The 13,301-nt window shown below is 37.1% G+C and overlaps 2 protein-coding genes across 3 annotated transcripts; one reads left to right on the top strand and one right to left on the bottom strand.

The window, feature by feature from the left end:
* Positions 1 to 118: 118 nt before the first annotated feature.
* Positions 119 to 4,955, top strand: nsa2 (NSA2 ribosome biogenesis homolog (S. cerevisiae)). Its single transcript, XM_039661053.2, has 6 exons — positions 119 to 279; positions 1,320 to 1,507; positions 1,603 to 1,753; positions 3,918 to 4,097; positions 4,376 to 4,568; positions 4,662 to 4,955. The coding sequence occupies exons 1-6, from the start codon at positions 277 to 279 to the stop codon at positions 4,727 to 4,729; spliced, it is 783 nt and encodes a 260-aa protein (XP_039516987.2). The 5' UTR covers positions 119 to 276; the 3' UTR covers positions 4,730 to 4,955.
* A 1,914-nt stretch (positions 4,956 to 6,869) lies between these two features.
* tor1 (torsin family 1) lies at positions 6,870 to 13,018 on the bottom strand. Of its 2 annotated transcripts, none has more exons than XM_039661065.2 (5): positions 12,521 to 13,018; positions 10,283 to 10,548; positions 9,971 to 10,146; positions 9,403 to 9,530; positions 6,870 to 7,401 (listed from the first exon to the last, which is right to left on the bottom strand). In XM_039661065.2, the coding sequence occupies exons 1-5, from the start codon at positions 12,705 to 12,707 to the stop codon at positions 7,157 to 7,159; spliced, it is 1,002 nt and encodes a 333-aa protein (XP_039516999.1). In that variant the 5' UTR covers positions 12,708 to 13,018; the 3' UTR covers positions 6,870 to 7,156. The 2 variants fall into 2 exon arrangements, with proteins under 2 accessions (XP_039516999.1, XP_039517000.1); XM_039661066.2 differs by lacking the exon at positions 12,521 to 13,018 and adding an exon at positions 11,417 to 11,728.
* Between the last annotated feature and the right edge of the window lie 283 nt (positions 13,019 to 13,301).

The raw sequence follows: 13,301 nt of genomic DNA, 5'->3' as shown, positions 1-13,301 counted from the left end.
GATTAATAAACAAATGTTTCATATATTTATTTTCAGAATGTATATTAAGGGTGGTTAATACTCAAAACAGACGAAGGTTTGCACTGCAGACATTGCTGTTGATAGTGACCGGAGGCTTTTTACTGACGAGCTTCCTCTACAGAACAGACTCTGAGTAAAGAACATCGCGAACTCGAGTCTTAAATAAAACCATCAAAATATCAGAGGTAGACACCAAACAGCGAATTAAACAACACCTGACAGCTCTATAAACACTTCAACACCACAGATCACATCATGGTAAGAAGAAAAATGTAGCCATTGTCGTGTGTAAATGTCTGTTTAGTGCGAGTCTGGCTGACATGTGGCTGTGTGTGTGTTTATATTTCGTATGAGTCAATCTGTGCGCAATAATTTTATAAATATATGTATATACACGTAACTAACTTACATTCTATATACACTATAGATCAACCTATGTTTTTTGTTATTAAAATTCTTGTTTTCTTTTTTGTTATGACTGTGTTTATTTACACACACGTAGGCATGTATGCATGGATGTGTATACATACATACTATTACATAATTTTATTTTTTATGTTTTTTAAAGATTTCTCTTATGCTTATCAAGCCTGCATTTATTTTATCAAACAATTTTGTGAAATATTATTACAATTTAAATGAATGGTTTTGTATTTTAATACATTTTAAAATACAATTTAATCCTAATATGCTCATTTTATAACTTTTCACCAGTACTGTGTGTGTGTGTGTGTGTGTGTGTGTGTGTGTGTGTATATATATATATATATATATATATCTCAGATATGATGTTATGATATATGATTATATATATAACAACTGGTTTATTGCATATGATATATGGCATACAATATATAGTATATATATCGTATGCCATATATCATATGCAATAAACCATAGGTTGTTCTAATGTCTAGCCATCTTTTTTCCTCCTGTTTCTGGTAATACCATAGTACCTTAGTTGCATTATGCAAGAACTTTTGCTCATTTCTATGTAGGCAAATCTTATAATATTTGTGATTCATCTGATATTGTTATTACAAACCCCTGTGAGTCACAGTATTGAAGAGCTCAGCTGATTTGCATGTTATCTTTGTGTTTATATCTGTCTATTTGGTTGCACTTAAATGATTTGTAATACATAATACTTATTACATAGAGTGATATATTTTCCCTGAATTCTTGTATGTTCAATATAGCTGGAGGAAAGTGGACAAATGAGTGTAAATGTAAGAGTTAAATGTGCACACAAAATCAAGTATTCATGTAGTTGAACAGTTTTCTGTGTTTGTCTACAGCCTCAGAACGAGCACATCGAGCTACACCGCAAGCGGCATGGCTATCGTCTGGACCACCACGAGAGAAAGAGAAAGAAGGAAAGCCGTGAGGTGCACGAGCGCTCTCACAAAGCCAGAAAGATGATCGGCCTCAAAGCCAAGCTCTACCACAAACAAAGACACGCTGAGAAGATCCAGATGAAGAAGACGTGAGCTTTACTTCCCACCAGCTTCACTTTGCTTAAGATATAGGCTAAGTGTCACGGAGGTTTGATGACCTGTTGCATATTGTTTTGCATTACAGCATTAAGATGCACGAGCAGAGGAAGAGCAAACAGAAGGATGATGACAAGACACCAGAAGGGGCGGTGCCAGCGTACCTGCTGGACAGAGAGGGCCAATCACGCGCCAAAGTCCTCTCCAATATGATCAAACAGAAGAGGAAAGAGAAGGCTGTGAGTATCCAATCAGACAGCAGATTTATGTTATTAAATATTGTTTATATGTCCGTTTATTTATATATATATATATATATATATATATGCTTTAAGACTAACCATGTGCAAATGCATAAGTCAACACCATTGCTGAGGATCAATAACGGGGTTTAAAAACACCCGTTTCCAATATGAAACCAATCCCGCCAAGTGCGGGGCGTAGCTTTTCTCCATTGACTTTCTATGATGTTCAAAGTGTTTATAAGGATGCTGATTGTGTGATACACATATAATAAGTAAAAAGAAATCGCTAGTTAATACCAAGGCTAACAAGGCTCAAAATAGCCCCACACTAACACAGTAACATAATGAGGGTCCATACATGCAAAACGAAGCACTGAGAACTTTGTAAGTGTACAGGCCGTTTAATAAGAAGATACTTTATAAAGACAGTTCACTTCGTGTATACAGACAGGAGCCATCTTAGAAAACAGTCACGACAAGTCAAACCACGAACAAAGTGCCAACTGAGCTGAACTGTATGAAGTTCAGCGAACTTCTGAAATGGATGATCGCTGTTCGTGGTTTGACTTGTCGAGTCTGTTTTCCAAAGATGGCTCCTGCCTGTATACACAAAGTCTTTATAAAATATCTTCTATATGATATGTGTTATTAGACCAAAGGTTCATTTTGCGCCAGAGTTCTCCTTTAAACCAGTATTTCACCTTGCCATTGTGCAGCATTTACTGCAGTAAAGTTGAGCGAGTGGATCAGGTAATCCGAGCTGGTGTAAGTTAGTGGAGGCTGGACTAATTTGCATATTCGTAACTCCGTGTATACTAAATGAGACAAGGGTGTAGAGTTACATTCAAGCTATTTTAAGGCATGAAGAAATTATTTTTCACATGAAAAACATTTAAATATGTCATTTTGCTGATCAATTTTTTTTATTTTTTTTTATGGGATACAATTATTGAATTTAAGTGTCGGTCCTGTTGTACCCAGTGTTCTTTAAGTTGTTATTTTAGTTTTACTAGTTTTATGCACATATTTTAAATTAGCTAAAATTAATATTTAAATTGTATTTTATTTAAATTAACAGTAGTGATTTTAATAGTTTTTGTTTTTATTAAACGAGCTGTATACAAGAAATTTATTTCAATTAATCATACATTTTTCCTAATATGATATAAGAAATCATGTTCGTTTCAAATACTTATATCACTGACAACAGCAGTCCAGCCAGGATATTGTCATTTAAAAAGTGAAGTTGCAGCCCTCAACTGATGTTGTTATGTTGTGTTTTGATGCGCCACCCTCCGCCGATCTACCAATCATGAAGTCAGTAGTGTTGCAGCATTCGGGTTGCCAGCTCTACACCACTCTACAGTAATTTGAAAGTGATTGCAGTACCAGTTTTGGCCACAATCTTGCATATGGCTCCTTTAAAGGGTAACTAAACCCCTGGTCAGAGCCTGTCTCCACCCACTGGCAATATTTGAAAATGCTGAAAAAGTGGGCAGACCCCAGCGGAGATAGAGAGGACGAAATAGATGCTAAAACACTCTATCCTGATTGTTTTCAATACTCACAATTCCAATTCCTGACTCGCTACAGTGGTTTTGACGACACAAGCTGGTTTTTATACTGCCATGGGCGTAGCTCGCGTGGTGAGCTGAAACCTGCGTACGTCACGAAGTGCGGAACATCCAATTCAACTGCAGTAGCCACCGTCCAACCTGAAGAGGGCAGCACTAAGACGTTTTTACACCATATATTGTAGAAATAAAACACTTTATAAACTGTCAAAAAAGTTACTCCAATCAATGACTGGCATTAATAAAGATCCATTCTTACAGATCATTAACTAAAAAAAGTTGGTTTAGTGTTTAGTTACTCTTTAATGATAATAACCAACTTTGACCAAATATATGAAACAATTAATCTTTTGATAATGTTCAAAGGAATGTGCAAGAAAAAATATTGACTAAAATAAACATGAAATTCCCCCAATCCAGTCAGTTATCTGTTGATTAATTCAAGTCCCGTTATTTATTTAATTTTTGTTAAATTTAATATCCTGTTTTGCTTAGAAGTATGTTATATCATGGAAGTAAAACCGCTACTTCACCTTGTCTTGTGTCCTTACTAAGCCTAGTGTTTGTTTGATGTGTTTCTTTAGGGAAAGTGGGAAGTTCCTTTACCGAAGGTCCGAGCCCAGGGTGAAACTGAGGTTCTGAAAGTCATCCGCACAGGAAAGAGACAGAAAAAGGCCTGGAAGAGAATGGTGACCAAAGTCTGTTTCGTGGGAGACGGTTTCACGCGCAAACCACCCAAATATGAGCGCTTCATCAGACCTATGGTAAAACATCACATATGCACTCTTGGGCTGGGCAATATGGATAAAAATAATATCTCGAGTGAGTTGTGATAATAGAAGGTCAAATATACATATTTTTATATTTTATATAATAGAAGCCTTATTACACACTAAATGCAACAAATGTATGATATTTGTACGTATTTGTCAACACTTTACAAGGTCCCTTAAGTTAAAATTAATAAACAACTTGGCATACATAATATACACATACATTTAGACACACACACATAAATATCTATGTATATTAATGTCTACAGGGACTGAGGTTTAAGAAGGCACACGTCACTCATCCTGAGCTGAAGGCCACGTTCTGTTTGCCCATCCTGGGGGTGAAGAAGAACCCCTCCTCTACGCTGTACACCACGCTGGGCGTCATCACCAAGGGAACAGTCATTGAGGTCAACGTCAGTGAGCTGGGATTGGTCACGCAGGGCGGGAAGGTCATCTGGGGTCAGTAGTCTAATTGGCTCTTCATTTTTTCGTCTATGCAATACTTGAAAGTGTGTTTCAGAGTGAAAAATGAAATGTGATTATGTGTTTCAGGTAAATATGCCCAGGTGACGAATAACCCAGAAAACGATGGCTGCATTAATGCCGTGTTGCTCGTATGATGGAAACCTGAAGCGTTTAATATGGAACTGTGCCTCTCGAGTACAGCCGGGGACGGCTCTTCGTGGGATAATGTTGTCGGTGTCAGTGTACTGGAAGTGTTGAAATCACAAGACCGGATGCAGACACTTGATGGAGTTTCGTCTTCTCATCTGGACCCAATGCTCACAAAAACATGTGGATCAGAAATAAAGTGCTGTTTATTTTCAAATAAAATTTTCAGCTGTTTCTCTTTGCATTTATTATTTTTTAATGAGTCATTCTGCATTAAAGGGATAGTTCACACATTAATTAATTATTCACCCTCATGTCGTTCCAAACCTGTAAGACTTAAAGACCCGAAGACCTAAATTCGTTCATCTTCGGAACACAAATGAAGATCTTTTCAGTGAAATCTGAAAGCTTTCTGTCCCGCCATCGACATTCGCCACTTTGACGGTTCTAAAAAGTTTATAAAAAAAAAAAACATAAAACTAATACATATGAATTCAGTGGTGTAGTCCAAATATTCTGAAGAGACTTGATCGTTTTATATGATAAACAGACTGAATTTGAGCTTTTATTCACAGATAAACAGAAGCTCAACACGAGAATTAACCTCATTGGTTCTTGCTGAAGCTCAAGTGTGTTGCGTAACATGCTTGCGCTTCTGTTTACCGCAACTGATGTGTGAGTTGATGAATGTTTACATGTGAATAAAAGCCTGAATTCAATCTTTTCATCATAGAAACTCTACAGCAAAATTCGACCAATCCGTGGATTAGTTTTACAACCTCTTTATGAACTTTTTGAAGTATCAAAATGGTAGAACGTGTAGCTGTCAATGATAGGATAGAAATCTCATATTTCATCAAAAAGATAATCATTTTTGTTCCGAAGATGAATGAAAGTCTTACGGGTTTGGAGTGACATGAGGGCGAGTAATCCTTTTTGGGTAAACTATCCCTTTAAGAGAGCAGATACTGTGACGTTATCAGACATTAATACACCTGTATTTACGTGGCATTCTCGCCTGCCATTTAGATCCTTCTGATGCCATAAACATTACACCACAAATTAATCATTTACAGACTCATTTAAGATAATGAAATGTATTCTTGAGGCCTTGTGCATGAGTGTGTGAGTTTTGACCGTTGAAATTTGAATCAATTTAAAATAAATCTCGGGTATTTTAGGATTTATAATTGACCATTCTAAATTTAATAGAAAAATAACACCATGATCAGCCAGAAGAACTGTGTAGAGTTTTGGTGGAGATACTCTAAATAAGTGTGCTAGGAAAAATATTCCTATTGAACTTAGGTCCTTTCACTAACAAGCTTGGTGGAGTTACATTATGTGGGACTCAGAATTACTAGAAAACCAACATAATAATTACACATCAGATTGTGGAAACCCTGTCAATTGGACAAATACCAAGGAATTTTGAAATTGTGATTTTTAGCAATGGAAAATCATTAAGATTACCTGCATTGAAGTATTACATTGGGTAGAATTTGAAGTGAAAATGTAATTGTTTCCAGCAATGTCTGTGACTAAGGATTTTAAACCCTATTCAGTTCATGGACCACTGAGCGGCTCAATTAAAAAAAAAAAAGAAATTAACTTGCCAATGTGTACAAAAATAAAATTCTCAAGACCAATTGAATCTGTTTTGGTCATAAAGCTTTATCAAAATCAGTATGTAGAATCTTTCAAGTATTTTTTTCTTTTCATTTTATCTTGATGCATCTCAAAAATTATTTTCATAAACGTTCCAAATGTGAAATTATGTTCAAACCAGATCATCAAATAATGACGAGTGACCATAACACTGTGATTTACTCAACAAAACCTTGTAGAGGAACCAGTTGCACTACAGTAGTTGTGAAATTGCAACTTAAAATCGACAACACAAATCTGAATCCTGACAGTGATGTAAAGAAATGATCATGTTTTTAAAGATCAAAATGAGATCCAGGTTAAGCTACAATTGTCTTCTAGCTAATTATCTTCTTTATCCAAAAAACAGCCCAACACATCGTTTTTCTTGTAAAAAGGCATTAATAAATGTGATATTTCAAGATAAAGGCAAATAGTTTTTTCTCTCTCTCTCATGATAAAAATTAATACAGATCAACATATAAAATCACCAATACCCAGTGTTTGCAAAGTCTTTAAAAAAAAGCTTCCTCTGCTACTTCATCTTTAACAGAAACACCCAGCTGATGCGGCATCAATAAAACAGTCCATTGGTGTATAAACACTTGTGATTAAATAAAAAACATCTCAGTCTTTCGAGAGCATGGCATCACGTAAAGCTGTAATGTCTGAGGAGCAATTCTGCTCCAGTTCTTTCTATTGCAGAATAACAGAAGGGATTTCTGTGAAAAAAGCACGCAGACGATAACCAGTTTGCTGTTTTTGAGTGTTTCTTTGTTCCCTCTCGTTCAAACATAGAAGTCCAGCCTGCTGGGGATGACCTTGCAGCCCTGCATGGAGAAGACGCGCTCCTCTTTAGGGAAGTAGTTCAGGTCGTGGGCCATCATCTCAACCACTTCTTTTTCCGGGACGTGACCCTTGGAGACCATCTCGGACAAACCGCATTGAACGATGTGCTTGTACTCTAGAGGTAGGAACGGCACGAAGAAATCCACCAGGTTCTTATCGATTAAACTCGTGTGCCAGAAACCACCTGTGGATGGAGAGAAGAAAAATGTAAATGTTTACAGTGCCTTTATTATGCTATTTTAAAGTTTCCTGATTTTGTCCAGTCTGTTGTGATTGGTCTCCTCTGCTCTGATTGGTCAGATGGCCCAGTCTGTTGTGATTGGTCTACTCTGCTCTGACTGGTCAGATGGATCAGTCTGTTGTGATTGGTCTACTCTGCTCTGATTGGTCAGATGGCTCAGTCTGATGTGATTGGTCTCCTCTGCTCTGATTGGTCAGATGGATCAGTCTGTTGTGATTGGTCTCCTCTGCTCTGATTGGTCAGATGGCCCAGTCTGTTGTGATTGGTCTACTCTGCTCTGATTGGTCAGATGGCCCAGTCTGTTGTGATTGGTCTCCTCTGCTCTGATTGGTCAGATGGCCCAGTCTGTTGTGATTGGTCTACTCTGCTCTGACTGGTCAGATGGCCCAGTCTGATGTGATTGGTCTCCTCTGCTCTGATTGGTCAGATGGCTCAGTCTGTTGTGATTGGTCTCCTCTGCTCTGATTGGGCAGATGGATCAGTCTGTTGTGATTGGTCTACTCTGCTCTGATTGGTCAGATGGCCCAGTCTGTTGTGATTGGTCTACTCTGCTCTGATTGGTCAGATGGATCAGTTTGTTGTGATTGGTCTACTCTGCTCTGATTGGTCAGATGGCCCAGTCTGTTGTGATTGGTCTCCTCTGCTCTGATTGGGCAGATGGATCAGTCTGTTGTGATTGGTCTACTCTGCTCTGATTGGTCAGATGGCCCAGTCTGTTGTGATTGGTCTACTCTGCTCTGATTGGTCAGATGGCCCAGTCTGTTGTGATTGGTCTCCTCTGCTCTGATTGGTCAGATGGCTCAGTCTGTTGTGATTGGTCTCCTCTGCTCTGATTGGGCAGATGGATCAGTCTGTTGTGATTGGTCTACTCTGCTCTGATTGGTCAGATGGCCCAGTCTGTTGTGATTGGTCTACTCTGCTCTGATTGGTCAGATGGCTGACTCTGTTGTGATTGGTCTACTCTGCTCACGCCGCACCCCCGATTTCTCACGCTAAAGTGTCAAGCCGTCGGTAAAATGCCTGAAAGATGAGCTTATCTATAGATCCACCAGTTGAGCCACTCGTGATCGACTAGTTTTACCGCAAATTAGTTAAAATATCCTCTTATCTAGAGTGAATGTCCATTTTGAGCTCCTAACGGCGCGGACGCAAAGCCAGGACTGGAGCCAAAGCACATTCCTCTCTGCACTCTAAGCGTTCTGTAATCACTCCGCTTTCATCCACTACGGGTTTTCCAGTCTCACTCATAGGAAAAACTGCTCTGTGTTCAATCGATTTTAAAAGATAATCTTATGTTTTATTTTTTTATACATCACTCTATCTGAATTTATAATGCTATGGCTTGGAAAGTATTCTACACGTTTAATACATTTTCCATTTTTTGTTTAATCTGCCCTACTAATTTAACGAAATGTATATCAGTTCATGGTTTGTGTGTGTATAAGAGATAAAGAGAAAATGTCAGTATTTCACTGAGACTTAAGATTAAATAAACTGGTTAAGTATTGTAGATCTTGTAGTATTAATATTCACATGCAGTTACACATTGTCGGTTAAAAACAAGAAAGTGGCTGGTAAAAACATTGAGTGGCTGGTAGATTTTGAAATAACAGTAATTTAACCGTAACAGTAATTTCCATCCCTGCGGTTAATATTTAAAAACAACTACATTTTTTGTGTACTTTCAAACTTTTCATTCACAAACAGCTACATTTCACACTGGATGAAAGCTAACATTCAAAAAATATAATGGATATAATGATACATTTGTTGTGAAATCTTTATTATAGTGCAAATCATCACCAAACTACAGTGAAACGAATAAACAAAATTACTTGTGCACTCAGTTTAATGCACTCAGTTTAATGCATAACGGTCGGATTGTGAGAATTTTTGGCTCCATGTTTTAGCAGATGTGAGAAAGATAAGAGGCATGTGACGTACTGTTTCTGTTGTTGAAGACGGACAGTGTCAGTGCCGTCTCTAGATCTTTCAGCTGTATCTCCTCTCGCTCTCTCCCGTCCCTCCAGAAATCCAGAGCCACCTGAACGATATTCTCACCGCCGGCGTTACTATAAAGACAAAAAACAACTGGGTGTAAAAGGGTCCTCTGATAAATAAAAATGCCTGCATTTCAGAGCAAATACACACCAGGCAAAAGTTTAGAATAATAATAATTAAAAAAAAAAAAAATTCAAAGTCTCTTCTGCTCACCAAGGTTGCTTTTATTTTATGAAAATATATATTACAATATATATTTTTTTAAAAAAGTTATATTTCACAGATTCTATTTGAATATATTGTAAAATTCACATGATCCTTCAAAAACCATTCTAATACGATGATTTGCTCAATTATTATTGCTGCTCAATTATTCATAATAGTTCTTATTATTATCAATGTTGAATACAGTTTTTTTGCTTAAAATTGATAGAGAACAGTTCATATATATATATATATAACATTCATTTTTACAGGTTTAAATTTTCTGTTTACACAAAATAACACTGACCTGAGGAAAATGAAGATGGCCTTTCTGTACGATACTCCGTTCAGATTTTCGTAGAAGTCCAGGTAAGGCTTTATACTATCGATCAGCCCGGGATGCATTTTATCCATTTCATCAAAGATGAACATGGACCGTGGGCAGATGGAAACGTTCCCCTTTACCCAGTCCTGTAACTGGTTCTGAACAATTGCAAACATCCATTTTGTACAGATTTGACTTTAAAACATTTGATTGCTGTTGCAGTGAAATACATAGTAATTTCCATGTATTTACATATATATATATATATATATATATATATATAAAACACATTACCTTGTATGTGTTTATGTGAACCTCATGAGGAAAGTGTGCCGTTGCTGTAAACAGATGAACAAAACTGCTCGACATCCCTTTCTCGTATATATTTTCTGCTATCAGCTGGCTCACAAAGTTCTTCCCAGTCCCGGTCCAGCCGTGGAGGGACAGAACCAGAGGTTTCTTCGGGTTTTCATTCTTCATGAAGCCTGTGACGGCTTTCAGGATGACCTGAGCTGCAACGTGCTGCCCGTACAGCTTGGTGTCAAGGTCATACTTCAGTCCTGAGGACGAGAGGACACATTTACAGCAACCACATGCTTTATACAGAACAGCTGCACTTCAAATAAATAAATAAATGCATGTATCAGACAACAAAACAAGTTTCATTGATCTTGAATCAAAGATTCTGAAAGAAATCACTGGTTCGTACAGACACTAAAATGAAATCCCAGGACTTCCAAGCACTAATTTTTTTTTGGACTAAAATCAAACAATATCTTCATTTTTCAAATTCTAAGAAAGGTTAACAGATAAATAAAAACATACTAATAAAACAAAATGGTAAACATAAAGTATGCAATGACTGTGGCAACATGAATCATTAAAAGGGTACAATGACAAAGATATCGCTTTCCTTATTCAAAATGATTTTCCCCCATGAATATGAAGGACCTGAAGAATGAAAGCTGTATCATATACTTAGATATTTATTTATAGGAGCAATATCATGTTCACAGTCATGAGAATGTCTTTATATCTATATCAGACATGCTGTTGTGTTAATTTTGAGTGAAATGTTGTTTCACTGACAAAAACGTAACTCTAATTTCATTATAGTCTTTTAATAATTCAAGCACTACATAAATGGGTTTTCCAGGACTTAAATTTAAAAAAAAAGAGTCAAATTCAAGCACTTTAGGCACAAACAAACCCTGTAATAAGACAAGTTTCTTTCTTTACAATGATCATTTAAAAATAAACACAGTCTGGCTTATTTTTTTTTAATCATTATTATCAAATAAACCAATATAAAACGTTAGAAAGAAGCATGAAGTGGCATTTTGGTACTTTTACGGGACATAATGCACAAATGCATGATCAGTGGATGATCAAATCCAACTATAGTATACATTGTGATCACATTTTCACCTGTTGCATTAAAGTCGACCCAGTTCTCATCACACGTTTCATATAAATAGCGATATATTTTCCTGCCCAGCATTGCAGCTCCTGTTCCCACCAGCAGTGATGTGGATACGGGCTCTATGGCCTCCACGATCAGTCCTGAGACCAAGATGCAGTGCAGTAAAAATGTCCATGGCCGAGCTTTCATTTTACTACATAAAACATCGATGCTTTGAATGGGAAACGGAGAAACGAAACAAAACAAAACGAAGGCTCCAAATCACTCACAGACCGCACTTCCTACTTGAGGAAAAGTGACGACGATTGTGCGCGACGAATGACGCATGCGCGCAGCGTTCAGTTCAATAGTGCATGTTGATTAAAAACTTGCCAACCACCATATACATGCCGATGCTCATATTATAATGATATATGCAGACGAGGATTGGGTGAATTGCACTTTAGAAGTGTCAAGTTAAATAAAATGAACTCAGGCTACGTGCAGATAAATAAAACTATGAAAGTCAGTCTAATTAGTTACATAAATTAGTTTGGGGCGAATCATATTATCACTACATTAACATCACTACATTTATCCAAAGCGTCTTACATCATCAGTCATTAATATGAATCGCATTCAAATTGATTGGGAACAAATATAACGCCATCAGCACCAATACAAGAATTGGTGCTATAATAATAACAGTAGACTAAAGTTACATGACTATATATTGTAATATGCACCAGATGATGCATAATTATTTATGATAGTGCTGGTGTCCGGTGCTTTGCATTTTTATGCTGGTTTAAAAAGCAATCAGGAAGTAGCATAGAGAAGTTCATACAAGAGAAGAGGCTGTATTCATTAATACTTTCTACATGTCCTAGCTGTCTGGTATTCAAGTGTAGAGAATTGATTAATGTAAATAAAGTTAAATGTGGATTTAATTCATTTTAATATAAGGGAAATGTGGCTTTATAGGATATCATATGATGACCAACATTGCAACACTTGAATCATACGTATCCATACAGCGTCCAATAGCCTCCTACTACAAATATGACAAAACCTTCCGTTCAAACCTATTTTATTTTTTATTTTATTTTTTTACAGTTCATGGTTCAAACCTGTTTTGTTGAACGAGATCCACTCCGGTCTGCAGCACTCGTGGAAGTAATAGAGCACGTTCTGGTAACTGGCCAGAAACCCGGTGAGCGCGGCGGCCATCCCGACTGCGATGCTGGTGCTGATCGGCTCTATCCCCGCAGTGAGAGAGCAACAGCCCGCGAACACCAGCCAACACGCCAACCGCATTCTGGTGGACTGTCGAAATTAACAGCACATATATAACCCAATGTCCTAATCCGGTTTCGTGAACGCTAAACAGACTGTGATGATGAGCGACTTCCGTGAACCGAATCAAAAGAGTCCGTGTTTGAGGTTTGGATAGAGCGCGCGCTGCGAGGAGTTCCGCTTGAAATGCCCATAAAGAAATAGTACGACTGCGAAAGCTGTAAAATGTGTCAATATTTGTATTAGTTTACAAAGTATCTGTTTTTTTGTTTGTTTGTTTTTTTCACTATATCCAATCAATAGACTAACCTTCTCACATATGATTTGGCAAATGTCACACTCTTTCAGTTTAAAAAAAAACATACTGTTTTACCATAATGATAATACAAATTGACCCTTGAAGTATAGGCCTATTGTTAATTTTTTTATTTTAATTTGTCAAATTCTTCATTCATAAAGCATAACTTTGCTAGTGGTATTTTATCCTATCCCCACTCTGAAATTGAATTAAGCTCACTTATTAAATCTCTTTATTAGAATAAAAAAAAACTAAATATTTACAGTAAATCCATGTATGAAGAGGCTTTCCTAGTGTATGCTTTCCTAGTGAGGCTT

Source organism: Pimephales promelas, chromosome 19, assembly GCF_988280905.1.
Source record: "Pimephales promelas chromosome 19, fPimPro1.hap1.1, whole genome shotgun sequence".
Taxonomy (NCBI): domain Eukaryota; kingdom Metazoa; phylum Chordata; class Actinopteri; order Cypriniformes; family Leuciscidae; genus Pimephales; species Pimephales promelas.
This window is presented reverse-complemented; position numbering and strand designations above follow the sequence as displayed.